General features: G+C 43.4%; 2 protein-coding genes and 1 long non-coding RNA gene across 6 annotated transcripts; 2 read left to right on the top strand and 1 right to left on the bottom strand.

Moving 5' to 3' along the window:
* Positions 1 to 258: 258 nt before the first annotated feature.
* znf365 (zinc finger protein 365) lies at positions 259 to 7,555 on the top strand. 2 transcript variants are annotated; one of them, XM_035173124.2, is made up of 6 exons: positions 259 to 398; positions 1,166 to 1,818; positions 1,961 to 2,270; positions 2,374 to 2,545; positions 2,671 to 2,720; positions 2,960 to 7,555. In XM_035173124.2, the coding sequence occupies exons 2-6, from the start codon at positions 1,176 to 1,178 to the stop codon at positions 3,183 to 3,185; spliced, it is 1,401 nt and encodes a 466-aa protein (XP_035029015.1). In that variant the 5' UTR covers positions 259 to 398; positions 1,166 to 1,175; the 3' UTR covers positions 3,186 to 7,555. The 2 variants fall into 2 exon arrangements, with proteins under 2 accessions (XP_035029015.1, XP_035029016.1); XM_035173125.2 differs by having other exon boundaries at positions 275 to 925.
* A 2,419-nt stretch (positions 7,556 to 9,974) lies between these two features.
* On the bottom strand, positions 9,975 to 11,486 carry LOC118119296. The gene is made up of 3 exons (XR_004698067.2): positions 11,356 to 11,486; positions 11,150 to 11,276; positions 9,975 to 10,302 (listed from the first exon to the last, which is right to left on the bottom strand). It is a non-coding gene; the product is annotated as an uncharacterized LOC118119296 (long non-coding RNA).
* On the top strand, positions 11,242 to 16,512 carry adob (2-aminoethanethiol (cysteamine) dioxygenase b). 3 transcript variants are annotated; one of them, XM_035173130.2, is made up of 2 exons: positions 11,242 to 11,459; positions 14,535 to 16,512. In XM_035173130.2, exon 2 carries the CDS (start codon positions 14,687 to 14,689, stop codon positions 15,452 to 15,454), a length of 768 nt encoding a protein of 255 aa, XP_035029021.1. In that variant the 5' UTR covers positions 11,242 to 11,459; positions 14,535 to 14,686; the 3' UTR covers positions 15,455 to 16,512. The 3 variants fall into 3 exon arrangements, with proteins under 3 accessions (XP_035029021.1, XP_035029019.1, XP_035029020.1); XM_035173128.2 differs by having other exon boundaries at positions 11,380 to 11,522; XM_035173129.2 differs by lacking the exon at positions 11,242 to 11,459 and adding an exon at positions 13,429 to 13,727.
* The last annotated feature ends 1,621 nt before the right edge of the window (positions 16,513 to 18,133 follow it).

The following is an 18,133-nucleotide window of genomic DNA, read 5'->3' as shown; positions in this document are numbered from 1 at the left end:
AATATAATATATAATAATATATTATAATATAATATAGGTCTTACACAATAACAAAATGTTTTAAAAAGCATTTGCGTTTTTCTTAACTCACATTTTGTATATACATTATTACCTTTAACTTTATATATAGACTATTTATATATTTTAATGTATAAGACAAAACTTTTGTTTCCAGTTCCAGTTTTATGTAATTTTATTGAGTCCGGACCGGAAACAGAAACTCTTTGCTTTAATTTGAAGGGGCTGACGGGATGTGTGTCCCTCTCTGAATGAATCTGTGGCCCTCTCCTCTGGAGGAGTGACGTCATGCTGCTGCCTCCTCGGTGTGTGTCCGACATGATGACTCCTCCGCACGGTCACAGTTAAACCTTCACCCCGCTGCCGTTCATCCTCCGCCGGTAAGAGCCGGAGCCGAGTCCCGGTGATGATTCAGCGGCAGTTGCATGTTTGAGCTAACTGAGCTAACAGAGCAGCTAACCAGAGAAGCTAACTGAGCTAACAGAGCAGCTAACAGAGCAGCCAATAGAGCAGCCAATAGAGCAGCCACTTGAGCTAACTTAAGCTAACAGAGCAGCTAAGTGAGCTAACAGAGCAGCTAACTTAGGCTAACAGAGAAGCTATCAGAGCTAACATTAGCCAATAGAGCAGCCAACTGAGCTAACTTAAGCTAACAGAGCAGCTAACTTAGCTAACAGAGAAGCTAAGTGAGCTAACAGAGCAGCCAACTGAGCTAATTTAGGTTAACAGAGAAGCTATCAGCGCTAACATTAGCCAACAGAGCAGCTACCTGAACTTACACTAGCTAACAGAGCAGTCAACGGAGCAGCTAACTGGGCTAACGTTAGATAATAGAGCAGCTAACCGATGGTACTTTTCTGTTAATCAACCAATTCATCAACTATGTTTCAACTCTATCAACAAATGTGTAAGTATTCAGAATTAATCATTAAGTCTAAAGGTTTTAGAAAGATTTCAGTTCCCTGGGATCAAGGAAACGTCTTGAAGTAATCCAATTTATAATTATTTAAAACAGGACAGCAAATACTTTTGATTAAATTAATACAGATAAATAAGCTAAATAAACATTTTCCTTGACGATTGTCCTTGGATTAATTGATTAATTTCTTCAGCACTACTCTTCAATTTTCTCTTAATTTTTTTGCAGGTGTAGCGTGATGCAGCAGAAGTTGTGTTCCAGAGGTTGTAGTTCTTTCCTCTTAGAGAGGAATGGCCAGGCCTGCGGCGCTGTCACCGACCCCATCACCTGCTGCGACCTCCCCTTCCGCTGCCCCCGCTGTGGCGAGCTGGAGCGCTTCCACAGCCTGGCCTCGCTCCGCGCCCACCTGGAGTACCGCCACTCGTACCGCTCACCGGACGTGGACACCAGCAGCTTCAGCATCACTGGCAAACTCCCTGACCCACTGACGGCAGCAATTCCCTGGCACGACATGAGCCTCCCGACACGCAGGGGGCAGCAGAGCACGGGGCGGCCACCTCACGTACGCTCCCTCAGTGACAGCAGGGACAGCGGGTACCTCCACTCCTACAGCTCTGTGAGGAGACGGACCCAGAGCGTCGGGGTGGGGACGCAGGTAGAGGATGAGGAGGCAGAGGAAGATGAAGAGGACGAAGACTCAGAGGATGAGGATGAAGAGGACGAGGAGGAAGATGAAGAGAGAGATGGAGGCAGAAATGAAGAGGATATTAAAATGGAAAAGTCCAATCCAGGATACCATAACTTCCTGTTTCGTCCTCTTGCTCATCTCGTACAACCGGCAAACCTGGACACGGATCTGGATCCAGACCTGGACCTGGTCGGTGCGTTCAGATTTTCTTACTTCACTTTTTTTTTTTATTGATGTGGGTTTTCAGGTCGTTTAATGTTGATCAGAAGACTTTTCAGTGAACAATAATCATGGTGACACCTGCAGTGACTCATTTCCTGTCCTGTAACCACCAGAGCAGAACTACTACTCTGGTCTGGAGACAGCGGCAGCCTCGGCGGCAGTGCGGCGGCGACTGGCCAGCATCCTGCGGGCGGCCGACAGCACCATGCAGCGGCAGCTGGCCAAGGTGAGCACGGAGCTGGCCCAGACAGACACAGAGCTGCTGTGTGAACGCGCTCACTCGCAGCACCTGGCCCAGGAGAGGCAGGAGGTGGCCGAGCGGGAGCGGTCGTTGAGCCGGCAGGTGGACGTCGCCGTCATGGTGATCGCCGCACTGAGGGAGCAGCTCAACGCCTCCGAGAATGAACTGGAACGACGAGAGAGGTGAACAGGCAGCGGGGTTGACTGAAGTGGACTCATTGTGTGTTTCTGATAAATGAACATAGATGAAGCACACCTGACGCAGCATTGTTTTTTGTTTTTCCAGGGAGGTGATAACCATCCAGAAGTTTTTGGAAGCGGCGGCTCGACAGGAGACAAGTGGTAAAGTTCGAATCCAGCGCTTCATCGAGGACCTGCTGAGACGCATTGCTCTGGCCGAGAGGCTGGTGGAGTACTACCAGGTTAACGGCAGTCCGCCACAGTGCAACCACTACATGGTACAACGACGTGAACGCACGCACGCACGCACGCACGCACAGAGAGAACGTCAAATCACAGAGTTTGTGAAAAGTTGAAGAACTGTTTACTGCTGGTCCTTGAGTCATGTCTCTTGTCTTCTCAGCACCACCAGCAGCCAACTGATAACGGACCTCACAGAATCACTAAAAGCAGGTGAGCAACCCGTCGCTCTGTGTCTCAGTCATGACCAACGACAGGTGATTAAATCAGTTGCAGGTCAATTGAGTTTTTGGGTTTTTTTTGCAAATTAGCTCAAATTAATATCCTTTGTATGTTTCAACCACCTCACTGAATAATTTTGGATCTCTGGTATTATTGAATTATAAGACACACATGAAGCTCCCTTTTAAGTTCCTGTGGTTTACACAGACATGTTTTCTTGTCCTTTCCAGGTCAGCAGGAGGTCAACTGTCCTCGTCTTGTTTCCACGACAGAGGGACCCCCTTGTCCTCCCAGTTCAGCGGACACCCTCCGTTCTCCACACCGGGTGGTGAACGAGACCGGGAGCGGGAGCACATGGAGCGGCTGGCCCAGTCGTCCAGGCTCTTCTGCCGACCCGAACACAGAGACGACATCTGGAACCACCAGCGCCGCCGGTCCGCCGGGTACGAGGCCTAGATGTGTAGGGAGACGCCAGGGAGAGGGGGACAGCGGGTAAAACCTTTTTGCACAATGACTTTATTTCAGTGCGATAATCTGTGGAAAAGTTCAGTAACGTCAAAGTCACATCAGGATTCTTTGGAATAGTTAAGTGTCAATCAATCCTTACTGAAGGAACATGTGCAGATTATTATTATTATTATATTTAATATATAATTATTATTATGTCGTTATTTTGCATTTTTTATTTTTACATAGATTATTGAACGAAAATAAACCAGTGTACAGATTTTCACTAAGGTGAATGTGATTGTAGATAAACTGTTGATGTTCCATTTAGCTCAGTTTAATCTCAATCTTTACTGAAACTGATGTTTTGAGTTATTTCCTCTGTTCTTTGGACAAACTTCCTAACTTTAAGATTTAGTAACAGATGAGGTCTGATCATGGAAGCGAGTCGTTTTCCCAGTGATGCTGGCGACTCGTCCTCTCCTCTGGTCGAACCCTCACATCTCGGCCTGGTTCTCCCTAAAACTCCCCATCAGTCCAGTTATCTTCTTCCTGTCTGTGCTTATTAAGGTCAAACTGCTGCAGTTATCCTGATAAGCTGATTGAACTATCTGGAACTTCCTCCACCAACAGACATTTCTTGAAACTTTGAATGAAGATTAGGTTCATTTAAACTTGGAGCGTTGCCCTGTGATCATAGAGGAGACCGTGGATTTCCTCTGGTACTTCTCTTATCATCATCTGACAAATGAGGCAGGACATTATTAAGTCAGTGATGGGAACATGGACCATTTCTAAAAATGGACAGAGACTCCAAGTCTAGAAAGTGGAACCAATGAAGTCCCTGCATCCTTTATTCTGTGTGATGACTGCTGTCCAATGAGTGCAGGTGTAGGTGGGCCTGCAGTGTCCTCCAGCTCTAAGTCAGGCTCCACCCCCTGCTCCTCCAATTATGGTTACCTCTGGTTTTAAAAAACCAAGATGGCGCTGGACAAACTCACACACCATCGAGCGACGTCACCTCGCTGCTCTGATTTGCTTTGTTAGGCACAGACATGACTTTGATGACATCAGATCTGGGTCGAGCTCAATTTTCACGTGATTCCTGGCTTTCGCTCGAGTGTGTGAGCTTCACTACACGAGGACCAACACGGAGACTTTCTGATAACTGTACATAACGTTAGATACATGTTGACTTAAAATTATTTATTGTGATTTTTTTTATGCTTCCGTACAGTTGGTCCTTCTGTACGCAGCTAACCCACCCGACAGTCTGTTCCCAGAGCAGGATGTTAAACCAGAGATACGGTGGAGGCTAAAATCAGATATGCACAAGTATAAGCCGCCTTTCTTATAAGGAGCAGTGCAACATTTTTGGGAAGGAAAGCTTGCGTCCCGCCCTAAATCAGGGTCAGATGAGAAGATAGAAATCTCTTTCATCTCTCTTCGTCCAGTGCACAGAGAGATTCAGGCCCTGTTAGCCTAGCTTAGCACAAAGACTGGATGGAGAGGGAATCTGCTAGCCTTCATCGATGACTACAAAGTAACTGAAAAGCTTCCTCATAGAGCCACAAACTAATTCACACATTTCACCACATTAAAGAATAAGGCTGCTGATGTTCAGTATTGTTATTCTTCTCAACAAATCTCAGAAAAAACACAGACAAACAAACAAAATGAATGTCGAGCCAGAAAGATTAAATTCCTCCGAGCCACATGTTCCTTCATTACCACTAGACGATCAATATAGAATAAATCAGACTTATTCTATAATCAAAGCTTAAACCAGTCTTTGTGCTAAAGCTTTGGAGAACTGGAAGATAACGTGTTTGGTTTTATCCTCCATTACATGATTTTCTGATAACGGAAGCCACGTTCATGCAGCTCGGCCAAGTTCTGCAGGACACCACACACGCAGTATAACGAATGTACCGAGTTAATGTTCTAGCTCATGCCGAAAGAGACGCTCCGTTCTAAGACCTGACTCTCGTCCCGTCGCTCGTTCAGGCTTAAACTCACGCCCTCGTCGGCACAGACACGGGTGGAGATTCTCCGATCACAAACCGAATGACGTATCAAACACTTTCATCCAAAGTGACTTATCAGTGCCGTGAATACATTCAGTACATCTGCAGTAAACTAAACAAGTCGTGGCGGCTTCTTTAATACCATCGTTCCTCTGTTTACACGCCATGTTTTTGCACTCATCCAATCATAAGAATGTAAATGTAAAAAGATGGTATTTGGTGTAAAATGTACCTTTTAGTTTCCGTTGACAGTGTTAATAGATATTTTATATTTAAAGCTATTATGTGTCGTCAAGTGGAAGTAGTCGTCCTTTAACTTGGCAGAACATTAACCTGAGTCACAAAGCAGTTTTATTTTTCAGCAGGGTGTCTGCAAGGTCCTGTGACCATCTTCAAATTCTTTAAAGTCCTTTTTAACTTAAACATATATCATCAGAGGATGGTTAACTTCAAGTGAGTTGATCTAATTAAAAGTTTTAATTGGCATCAATAAGGTGATAAAAAGTGTTGAATGGATCTTGCAGACACCTTCCAGAGGCCGAGGCGACGTCCACACTGACACGTTTTGATTTTTAAAATGAAAGTTATCTCCGTCCACTTGAACGTTTGAGCTTCGTGTCGGAAATAATCAAACAGGAAGTAGATCGTCTCCTCTGCAGTTGGTTGCTTAGTTACAGAAAATAGGAAGTAAGACGAACAGCGATGGTGAAAAGTAAGAGCAGCGATATCTTTTCTTGGACGACGACGAGGTGGAACTGTTACTGACAGTCGCTGTCCCTCGTTCGTGTTATTTTCTGAAACTAAGCAACCACCTGCAGAGTAAACAATCTACTTCCTGTTTACAACATATGGCCAGTGTAGGTGAATGGTCATGTGACATTTGTTTTCAGGTGTGTTAGTGTGGACGGAGATTATTTCTGGATTAGTTCTCGTTTAAAAAGTTAGTGTGAACGCATCCTGACCAGTGGTTGTGCCAATCATATTTTTCTTATTTTAATATATATTAAAATCTAATATATATATATATATTATATATATTAAAACATTTTAATGTATTTATTGGATGTTGCTAATATTCTTAAACCAGATAATGTTCTGTACTTTTGTTTTTCGTCACTTTAACAAACCAAGTCGGACTGAATTATGATAATTTGTTGTCACCTGATGCTACTTGTTAAATGGAAAACCGTATATATAGAATATAAAGCGTTAGTTTTCAGTCAAACGGCTTCGTGGAGGTGAACTGGGATTCGTTAAGGTTTCCCTCAATCTGCTTCTCAACACATGAGAACCTGATCTGATAGATTTGGACAAATTATCAACAAGGATGTGAGGGATTTTGAGATCTGTGTGCGATTAACTAGACTTTAGCAGCGATGATCTGAAGTGTTGCTGCTGCTGTGGATTAAAAACCCTGCTGCTCTTGGAAGAACCTGAAAGAACCAAGAGCACAGAGACTCAGTCTTTGTTTTTAGATTTGAATGAACTGATGACTTCATGTTAACTCAACATCTGTCGGACGTAATAATAACTTTTATTCTTTTTTAGTCTGAAAAACAAACCAACCAGCCCTCCTTGGCCGAGGTGATCACTGAGTTGAAGGGTTTTTATGCAAACAGCAGCTTAACTCTTGACGTGTGTCGGGTGTGTGTCTGGTAAACTGATTTCTGTTGTTGAGTTTCTGGTGCTCAGTCATTGGAAGTTGGTAGAAGATGCATGACGCAGCTCAACAACTACTACATATGTAGCTATTGTGTTACTGTGAAAGCATGCTCCATATGTAGCAAAGAGTACTTATAAAATACTGTTATCTTGTACTATGTGTACTTTTGTAGCAGAGCGAGGTCTATTTTAATGGTGTTTTGAAGGAGAGTTGCACTAAACCAACCGAGGGCACTTAGCGTGGCGCTGTTGGGTTTGACGTGACGGTGGAGTCGTGTTCTGGACAATCAGCACGGTTCACGCACAAGTGTGGAAAAGTCTGGAAAATAAACTTTATTACTTCTGTGGGAAATGTGCAGGATCTTTGAAAGGAAAAAGAAACAGACGAGGGTGAAAACTTAATCGAAAACAAGTTACTTTTCGTATCTTTCCTCCCTCGCGCCGGTGGAGATGAAGGGATTTTTATGTTGTGTGAAACTGTTTCCCGGCCGAGTTTAAACCTCCTTGAGTTCGTCATGATTGTCCGTAGGGATTTCGTTTGCAGAAGTGATCTCTAGTTTTGTGCCTTCACTCCAAACCTCTGTCGTCTGTATAACACTGTGCAAAATGCAATACTGTGAAGAGCTGGATAACGTTTTCTGTTCTGTGTGGAAACCATGGAAGATTAAAGAACAAACATGACACCAACAAGAGTTTGTGTGGTTCTCTTTACATTTGTTCTATCATCAGAGATGTTTCTGTCACCGACCGCAGGAAAACAAAGATAAGAACGAGGCTGTGTTAATGTTGCAGTACTCACAGACGACAACTTGGTGTCACCACAGTCACATTAACACAGACTCTAGCTCTTACTCTTCAGGAATCTATGAATCCTTGGTTTTATGTTTTCACCACAAGGAGTCACCACCATCAGGAAACAGGTTAACAGCGGGTTTGTGATTTATACACTTTCACTGATCTGTAGACAACAATATATGCGGATTATAAAACTGCAGTTAAATTATCTTTTATAAAACATTTTTAGAGGAACAATTCTTTGCAAAATGGGACAAAACATTCCATGATTTAGTATCATTTAAATCTTATTAAGGAAAATTTAGAACCATGACGATCTGGTGGGCGATAAGTTGAGAAAGAAAGAAAGAATCTGTTAATTTGTCCTAAAATAAATCAAAAATATTTCCTTCCATTTGTTATCAATTAAAGCTCAAATGTAAAAACACTGTCATAAATCACAAGAATCTGTATATTTCAAACAGCAGCTGATGTGGAAACAGGATTCTAAGTTAAAATCCCTCGGGAAAACTTCAAAGTTTGTTTGGTTGTGAGAAAAAAGAAGTTTCTGAGTCAAGAGTTTTGGTGTAAACCTGAGGAGGATCATGATGAAACCAGAGCGTGTTCGTCCACAGATCACAAACCACGCGATGATGAGACCACATCTCGACACTGCTCATATTTACTATCAGACATTTTGAGCACAAACAAATAAACAATACTGTGAAAAGAAATGATGCAGCCTCATCGACTGAAATGGAAGAAAACATCAGTGATATCATAAAAACTCTTCCTTCGTGTTAAAATACATATATATGATATATCCTGTGGTGTTATTTCAGTTTTCACACTGAAACACGAAGCTGCCGTGTGTTCGCTCCGTGTGACGAGTGTGTGAAGCCACTGGGTTCTGAGGACGGTGCAGGAGACGAGGGTCACAGCTCGTTTCTGCCCGAGAGCCTCGGAGTGGAGAACATAAGGAAGTGATTACCATGACAACAGAGTGGTTATATTTAAGCCTGAGGGAAAAGACACAAATATGTTGAAGTGATAAAAACTCCAGAACCTCACTTTTTTACTCAGTTGTGACTAAACAAACAAAATTATCTGAGAATGTCCATCTACAGCCTGTGTTCCTCCTCCTCACGTCTCTGAATCTCTGACATGGAAGTGAGTCCAGTATTTGTGTAGTGATGACATAACAGGAAATTGTCTGATATGGAAACAAAATTCTGCTGTTGGTAGACGAGGAATCGGAGAAATCAGAAACCAGAGAAAGACTGTCAATAAAAGAAAATGTCAGATTCATTAAGATAAATGTCAACATCAGAAAAAAGTGGTGTAACATCCTGTTAAATGTTCAAATGTGAATAACACAATAAAAAGGCTCAGTCTCTGTGCTCCTGTCATCAAGATTCGACTTTTTTAACCGTCACTGTCTCCGGCACCTCGTTACATTTCAGACGTTTTAAGTCAACAGAAGTTAAGATATATGCAAACGTGGGCAATCGTGATGTCATGATGATACGATGACATCACGATGATGATGAGGAAGCTCTGTGCTGGACGACTGACGAGGAGTTTCAGGACCTTCAGGGTTTTCTGTGTAACTTTTACAGAACTTTTACATTCAACAAAAACCCTCATGACAGACGAGAGGAAAGAAAAACTGAAGAATCATCTCATGTGTCCTTTAAGAAATGATTAGTACATTTTAGATTCCTCAACAATCAGCTGAGACGACTGTGTGATGAACAGTAAACTAGGATCATTGGTATCGTAACTTTCACATGAGCAGCTTCACCTTCACCTGATGGTCAGATTTCCTCATTTTTAAAAATCTCTAGAAAATATGTTTTTATTTATGCCCTTCTCTCTTTTTCTGATTCTTCTAAACCATCTGTGCATTGGGAGAAAAAACGAACCCAAGGCCACCGCAGAATGTTAAACTGCTTGTTATGTTACGGTTCCTCGCTGCCCCACAGCGTGTCAATAAATACTGAGCTGGTGTTGATCTTTGATGGAGCGAGTAAACCAGATAGCGCTTTGACGTCACGGCGAAGGCTCACACAACGCTCACCTCCTCACGCTCGGCCGTGAAATCATCGCTTTGACGTTGGACAGTCTCTTTCTAAAAACCCGTCACACGCCTGTATCAGGGTGAGCATCTACAGGCCGTCACCCTGCAGGCCGGGCACAGTCTGAGGCCATGTGGGCGACAGATAACAGATTTCTGTGCGCAGACACACGGATGAACGTCACACCGAGCTGTTGTTTCACAGATAAGGAGCAAAGGCTGCAGGACGACACGTTAACCCAAAACCACCAGAGAAACTGTAGCAGCAGCAGCTTTTATTTTGCAGTTTTTAGACTCATGTTTTGATAAAACCAATGATCTTGCTGAACTAAAAGTTCTTGATGTTGATGCAGTTGACATCTCAACACTTTGTTTTTGTGGGGTTAACTTTGCTTCCACAGAACAGCTGAGTTGTGTGTGATGTCAGCGGCTGCATGTGAAGTTTCCCTGTGGGATTCTCGGGCCTCCACATCCAGCTTCCTGTCTAAGCCCTGTGGACCCAGGCCTCTGTCACAAAACACATTTGGATCCACTCAAGTCGAAGCGTCTGAAGAACGACGGCACGCAAACCTCCGACTCGGGATCTCTGCACAGCATCACGGTTTTCAGGAGAAAGAACAAAGTGGAGAACAAGAACAAAAGATAATGGATTTATTATCTGATATGTTATTATTGATAATGTTCCAGTAGGGTTGCACAACTCGTGAAACCAGGAAGCTTTGCATAAACCTGAGTTTCCACCTCATCGACCAGGGTCTGAATTAAGTTCTGGGTAAATCTGATTAACCCCCAAAATGTTGCTGATTGGAAGAATAATTTACAAAACTGGAACCTCTGAGGTGGGGAGAGCTGCGCTGAAGATACATGATTGGTTGTTTTCTCCAGCGTTTTATTATGTATCTGTTTATACGGAGAGAAATGTTTCATCTTTTATCAACAAAGTTGCACGTCAGTTGATCATAATATTTTACTTTCATCGATATCGTCTCGTCTTAGTCGGACAAAAAAGGTCAATAACGAAATCCTGGACAAACATTAAAATACACTTGTTGTAATAATTGACGTTATATTGACGTTGTTTTCTGTGGTTGGACGTTTCTCACTGCAAAGCACCCAGGAAACTGCAGTCATTTTCTTTGTTTGCCTTTTTATGTTCGTGGAACTTTGACTTTTACACCAAGGAACCAGATGTTTTATAACACAGTTGTTGATGCGAGAGGCAGAATTTCACATCAGTGTCTCTACAACTTTATTAATTTTAGCCTCCGAGATAGCAAACCTCTGAGTCTGTAGTTTACACACAACAACTGCTTCTGTTTACTGTAGTGTTATAAATATACAAGGCCCTTTGTGTGTGTGTGTGTGTGTGTGTGTGTGTGTGTGTGTGTGTGTGTGTGTGTGTGTGTGTGTGTGTGTGTGTGTGTGTGTGTAACTCATCCTGTTTATTTTAATTGGAGGACGACCTCCTGGACGCAGGGCTTCCACAGTTTGGCTCGACATCAGGGCTAAAACCGTCCGAGCTCTGATTCATGCCGTCTATTTTCAGCCTGCTTCCCGGTCCTTGTAAAAAACAACACATAAATTCAGGAGAACTACGACATCATGACTGCAAACACACTGTGGAGTTTTCTGGACGTACGATTGAGGCCCTGGTGTCACGTCGTGAGGAGGTGGGTGTTCAAGGCACCGGCTGAAGATTGCGGAGTCGAGGAGAAGTGAGAAGTTTGAGCTGCGTGGGAGCAGGTGAGGACGGAAAGATGTCCGTGTCCTCGTGATCACAAGGACTCAGCTAATTCTATTTTTATGGTGAGTGTAGGAAAGTCGCCCCCAGGGCGTCAGGGTGTCGTGATGACAGGAGGAAGTTTCACACTCTGGTTCTGTTTGATGATGACAACACTTGCACATGGTCGAGGTAAAAAGATACAAATAAGTAATTAAAGCCCCGACATTTAAGGGTCTGGTATGTAGGATTTAAGGGGATCTGGTTGCATTCTGCAACCTCACCACTAGATGACACTAAATACTACAGACTGGTCCTTTAATGATTTGAATGCTCAGATTACATAAACTGTAAATAAAGATGGCCGACATGACAGCTCTGTAAAGTGAAGCCAAAAAAACCATGATCGCCCCCCCGGTGGATGGTTGCAGTATAGGTCATAAACCTCTCCTCCTCCATGTTAGCAGAAAAGAGCTGTTCTGAAAAAGATTTAATAAATTAAATCAATGTTTGTCAAAGATGGTTCCTGTCATTTCAGGTAGTTCTTATCTCACTGATGTTTATTCAAGTGTTTCTGATCAGTTTGGTTTTAATTAGCTATTTCATGGTATGAAAATGGGCCTGATTGACAGCTGAGACTGACTCCTGATTGGCTGGGTGGGTGTATGGGTGGGACCTTGATACCACAGCTGATCACTAATGCACAGACTTTGACTGTAAATGACCGGAAAAGCGCAAGATGGTGGCGTTTGTATACAACATATTTTAGCCCTCGTTCTTTGATGGGATTCACAATCTGTCCACAAGTGGTCACATGGGTCTGAACATTTGTCTCCAACCCTCTACTTCCTGTTTTTCTCTGCTTTGATTTCAGCAATAAACACAAATAAATGTGTTGGTCGACAAATTCCACCAAACAAGGTTTGGTTTCATCAGGTTGAGATTTACATGAACTGATCTGTTGTTGCTCTCTTCTGATGAGCATGTGTGGGCTTGTGTTTCCCAGGAGAAACGTCCAAATTAACTTCCTACGTCTTTATAAGCAAGTGACAAACACAAACGCCACAACAAGTGAGTCACACTCACATCCATGAGTCATTGTTGACAACATGGAGGCTGAAGTGAGTTCTTCACTCACCATGAAACAACATCAGACAGTTTTTAATCTCAATGATTCCTCTGAGGAATTTACAGTTTGTGTTGCATGACCTCCTGACCCCTGAAACAATCTGATCGTCTTTATATACAGTCACTGATCATCTTTATATACAGTCACTGATCGTCTGTATATACAGTCACTGGTCGTCTTTATATACAGTCACTGATCGTCCTTATATACAGTCACTGATCGTCTTTATATACAGTCACTGATCGTCTTTATATACAGTCACTGATCATCTTTATATACAGTCACTGATCATCTTATATACAGTTACTGGTCGTCTTTATATACAGTCACTGATCATCTTTATATACAGTAACTGGTCGTCTTTATATACAGTCACTGATCATCTTTATATACAGTCACTGATCGTCTGTATATACAGTCACTGGTCGTCTTTATATACAGTCACTGATCATCTTTATATACAGTCACTGATCATCTTATATACAGTTACTGGTCGTCTTTATATACAGTCACTGATCATCTTTATATACAGTAACTGGTCGTCTTTATATACAGTCACTGATCATCTTTATATACAGTCACTGATCGTCTGTATATACAGTCACTGGTCGTCTTTATATACAGTCACTGATCGTCTGTATATACAGTCACTGATCGTCTTTATATACAGTCACTGATCATCTTTATATACAGTCACTGGTCGTCTTTATATACAGTCACTGATCGTCTTTATATACAGTAACTGGTCGTCTTTATATACAGTCACTGGTCGTCTTTATATACAGTCACTGATCGTCTGTATATACAGTCACTGGTCGTCTTTATATACAGTCACTGATCGTCTTCATAAACAGTCACTGATCCTTTTTTAAATTCCACATGAGGCTGTGTTAGTCAGTGCAGCAGGGATTAACGAGCTGCCTACATTTCCCACAATGCACCAGGTGTAACGCGTGAAGAGCAGCGTGGTGCGGACGTGTTTGGCAGCAGGCCACTAATGGAAGAGTGCAAATCAGCAGATTCTCCCAAATGGTTCATTTCTGTGGGGATTTATTAAAATATTAAACATCCTCTATTCACAACTAGAAGAACTCATCAAAACAACCGAGTAGACCAATGAGCGTGGCGATAAGCTGATCGAAGAGGAGGAAAAACCACTAAGGTATCACTCCGCTCTCATTTCTGAATGTCGTCTACATCTGCTATGTGTCTATATCAACTAAAACATAAATTAACCCTGAACTGTTTCATAAATGTTGGACACATTTTTATCATTGACTATTCATATTCATTTAAATATATATTTTATAGTATTTTGTAATTGATAGGTTTGATGAGAATTGATTCATAGTTTGTATCAAAATACTTATAAAATACTTTCTGTGAGACGTCCACATGATGACCTTATACAAATGAATAGCAGCTCTGACAGTTGTGTGTCAGAGCTGCTGACACACAACTGTGTAGTAACAATGTTAACTTGTTACTTTCAGCCTGTGTTAAGTTTACATCTATTGTGCACATGAAAAAACTATGAAGCGTCACTCATATCTATTTTTTACTCATTTATTTCTTCTTGCACCTCTTTCTGTTATTTTAAGTCTATTTTTCCTTGTGACTTGTCTGTTTTTGTCAATGTTGAGTCTCTTTGAAATAGTTTTGTGCGTCTGTGTGGTCAATCTGGGTCTTTTTTTTGGTTTTACGTGTGTTTTACGTCGCTTTATTTTGACTTTCCAACAATAATAAGTATTAACACCCTCCAGGACCCCGGGCCTGAGCCTGTTTGGCCTGTTCTGTCTGCAGGATTAATATAGACCAGGATGTATTTCATTTATATTGTAGTAAATGATACATAAATCATTATTCAATATAAACACATCATAGCAGCTGCTTATATACACGTTAAGAGCACTGATCATTTGGCAGTAATGTTTCTTTACCTATGTGTATGTGTGTGTCTCCACCATAGACTGTATATAAAGGGTCGCCACCTACAAGAACGATTGGCCCGCGGAGTGAGTCATCGCTCTACTAGACGATCTGTGCAGCTAGCAGCGGTGCTAAGCTAACCAGCGGTCGGTGGAGTCGGTGGTGACCGGGCAGAGTCGTTCCGCCTCCGGTATGATGCCAGGTGACAGCGACATGAGCTCCATCGTTCAGAGAATCGCCCGCCAGGCTCTCGTCACGTTCCGCAACCCGCCCCGGGTCGGAGGGGCCGACGCCGGGAAGTGTTTTCTGGAGGACCTCGGGAAGCTCAAGAGCCTGATGACGGAAGTGCGAGCGGCGGACCTGAAGCTCGACCCGCGGCGAGCCGAGGACAGCCCGCCCGGTGTGGCCCCTGCGCTCCCCTACCCCCACGGAGCGCCCCCGGTCACCTACATGCACATCTGCGAGACGGATGGCTTCAGCATGGGGGTGTTCCTGCTGAAGAGCGGCGCCTCCATCCCGCTGCACGACCACCCGGAGATGCACGGTGTCCTCAAGGTCCTGTACGGGAAGGTCAGGATCCGCTGCTTCGACCGGCTGGAGCGGCCGAGCGGCGGCTCCACGGCGGCGCCTCCGCTCCCCCCGCCGGCCCAGGTGGGCTCTCTGCGGCGCTCCGTGCTCCGCTCCACCGGGGAGTTCACGGAGGAGTGCGGGCCCTGCGTCCTGTCCCCTGACCGGGACAACCTCCACCAGATCGACGCTGTGGACGGCCCCACGGCGTTCATGGACATCCTGGCCCCGCCGTACGACCCGGACGACGGCAGAGACTGTCACTATTACCGGGTCCTGGAGGCGGATCCCGCGGAGCAGAAGGAGAAGGGGCTCTGGCTCATGGAGATCTCACAGCCGCCGGATTTCTGGTGCGGAGGAGAACCGTACCCGGGCCCGGAGGTCTCCCTCTGATCCGTCCGAATAACGTCTTCTCTCGGCCTGGTCTGGTTCAGTGACCTCGGACAAACTGGGGCTAAATCTGTAACCCATGTGTGTGGAGCATGTGGAGCCGTGCCGGGCCGTGCCAGGCCAGACTGAGGGTCAACACCTCATGAATGTATCGGTGCAGGTGGAGGAAACAGCAGGTGACCTGAGGGTCTGTGCTGCAAAGATTGAATTGAATTAAAATTATAATAATATTTGAGAAGGTTTCCTCCATCAGCTTCCGATGCTCCTCTAACCTCCTCCATCAGAAAGGGAATCAAACCATTTTCATTAGGTTTTTGCTCGTTCATCATTAATTCAGTTAGGAAACAGTTCAGCCTCCTGAGTTGAGGAGCAGCTAAATCTCAGTTTTTAGCCAGATTGTTTATTTTCAGTCATTGTTGTTACTGAGGTCACCTGAACGTCTGCCCCCCCACACGCCGCTGTCCTGGATGCTGATTGATTCCATGAGAAACTGTAGATGTGTTTCATCTTCAGGTTAAAGGGTTCAAAAACTGAAAAATCCCCACAATTGGACTTTGAGCAGACGAATATGTACAAACAAAATATTTTTAAAAAGACCCCTGAGAGGTTTATTGATGCCAAGAACTGACAGATTGATGATGTGCAGGGGCCTGATGCTGCGTTCAAGAAGAGTCGGAGGTCGGAGGTCGCTGCTTCAAGTTTGTATTCCAACAAAATTCAGGGGAAAGATTCTGCTGAACCCTGATGTCTAATTCAAAACATCACACTGCAGCACTTTGACCTTCAGATACACTGCACGACCTTAGATTTGCTGTAAAATCTAGGGACGTCCTGCATGAAAGAACACTGAATTATATGGGTAATTATAAATTTTTCTGGGATTTCCAGACGTGTGACTGCACCTGAACGCAGCATTAACCTGCCCTGAGCTGAAATGTCCCTGCTGCTGGTGGAAGTTGCCCTGGACCACTGAGGTGAAGGCGTCCATGTGTTTTAATCGTCTTCCTGCTTAAGGTTTTGTCCTGTTTGTTTGTCAAATGAAAAAAACGTGTGAATCTTCAGGTTTATTCTTTACTTTTGACTGAAAATCATCTAAAGCTGCAGGTTTTCTTGTGATTAGGACTCGAGAGTTTGCTCCTCAGGACTGTTTGTGATTCGCTGACTGATTGTTTGTAAAGATGTGCACTAAGTTCCCACGTTTGAAAAGAGACGCTTTCACTGTTCGCTTGAGCTCCAGCGTCAGAAAAAGTCTGAATAAGAATCATGAAGATGTTCATGTCACAGTTTGAGGTTTTGGATTTAATCAGACATTGGAGAATATCTGAATATCGTGAAATATCTGGAGAATATTGTCTGTCGGCCCTCATCACCAAAAGCTCTGGAATCTCCTCGTCTTTCCAAGTTGACGTCTTCATCTTCTGCGGGTACGGCTCCTCTTCTTCATCCTGAGATATTTGTTTTCTTCCAGTTTCACGTCCGTCACGTGTTAGAAACCTGATCAACACGTCCACTCGCTCACTGTGGATTTTAAAGACATTTGAGGCTGCAGGAAAAGTTCCAGAAAATGGCCAGAGACACTGACTCAGACATTTGTTCTCACACACAGGACCTCCAGAACATTTCAGGAACGTGTCCAAACTTCAGGTCTGAAAACAGCTTGAGGGTTTGATTTATAATAATGGAAACAAACTGCTGAATAAATAATCTGCTACTAAAAAATCAGCACTTAAAAATTCAATATTATGAAGGTGCAGTGAAACGCGACAGAAAAAGCACTTTGAGCCACGTGAAGAGTTCAGCTCATGAAATGTGGGACAACGAGACTTTGAAATGAGAAATGATTCATCTTATATTTTACTCTATTTTTGAAAATTGGTGAAAACTTATTCAGAGTGGCTGCATGATTGAATTTCTGAACACTGAAGACGTAGGTTCTGAATGTTGAATCGCAGACGACAGGTCCTTTAATCAGCTCATTAAATCAGACCCGAGAATCTGATTCTGTATCGATGTTTCTGCCGTGAAGATTTTCTCTGTTCATATAAAACGTGCTGTTTATTTTGCTTAAACTCGTCGTCTCCTTAATTCATCTCAAAGCTACATGAGCAGGAAAGTGTCTCAGCCAATCAGGAGTCAGTCTCAGATGTCAATCATGACGTCCGTTTTTAACTCGTTAAAAAAACAGATCAGAAACATGAACACTTCAGTGTGATAACAACGACCTAAAATGACAGGAACCATCTTTGATGAATGAATGAAAATGTTTACCGACGTTATAAAGTGAGAGGTAGTCATTTTCTCATAGACTTCTATAGAAACAACCAGTGGAGACGCCCCCTGCTGGTCATTACACACAATACAGGTTTGAGACACTTCTGCAGTGGCTTCACTTTCAGACCCAGAGTCTACGTCTGTATTTATAAAGAGTCTGATGGTGTGTGTCAAACCGAAGTGAAAGCAGCAACTGAGCAGAACATTTATTTCATCGACATGAAGCATCGGTCGAGCAGAAGAGATCGACTTGTTTTCATAAAAGTTACAGAACACAAAACCAGAACTTTCTCTCTCTCTCTCTCTCTCTTACAAATATCAACCGGTTTGAAAAAACATACCAAAATAAAAGCATCTATCCAGAACGTAACAGATTATCAGGCAGCACTCTCATGAAACCCAAACCAGGTA

The sequence above is a fragment of the Hippoglossus stenolepis genome, chromosome 12 (genome assembly GCF_022539355.2).
Source record: "Hippoglossus stenolepis isolate QCI-W04-F060 chromosome 12, HSTE1.2, whole genome shotgun sequence".
NCBI classification, from domain to species: Eukaryota; Metazoa; Chordata; class Actinopteri; order Pleuronectiformes; family Pleuronectidae; genus Hippoglossus; species Hippoglossus stenolepis.
This window is presented reverse-complemented; position numbering and strand designations above follow the sequence as displayed.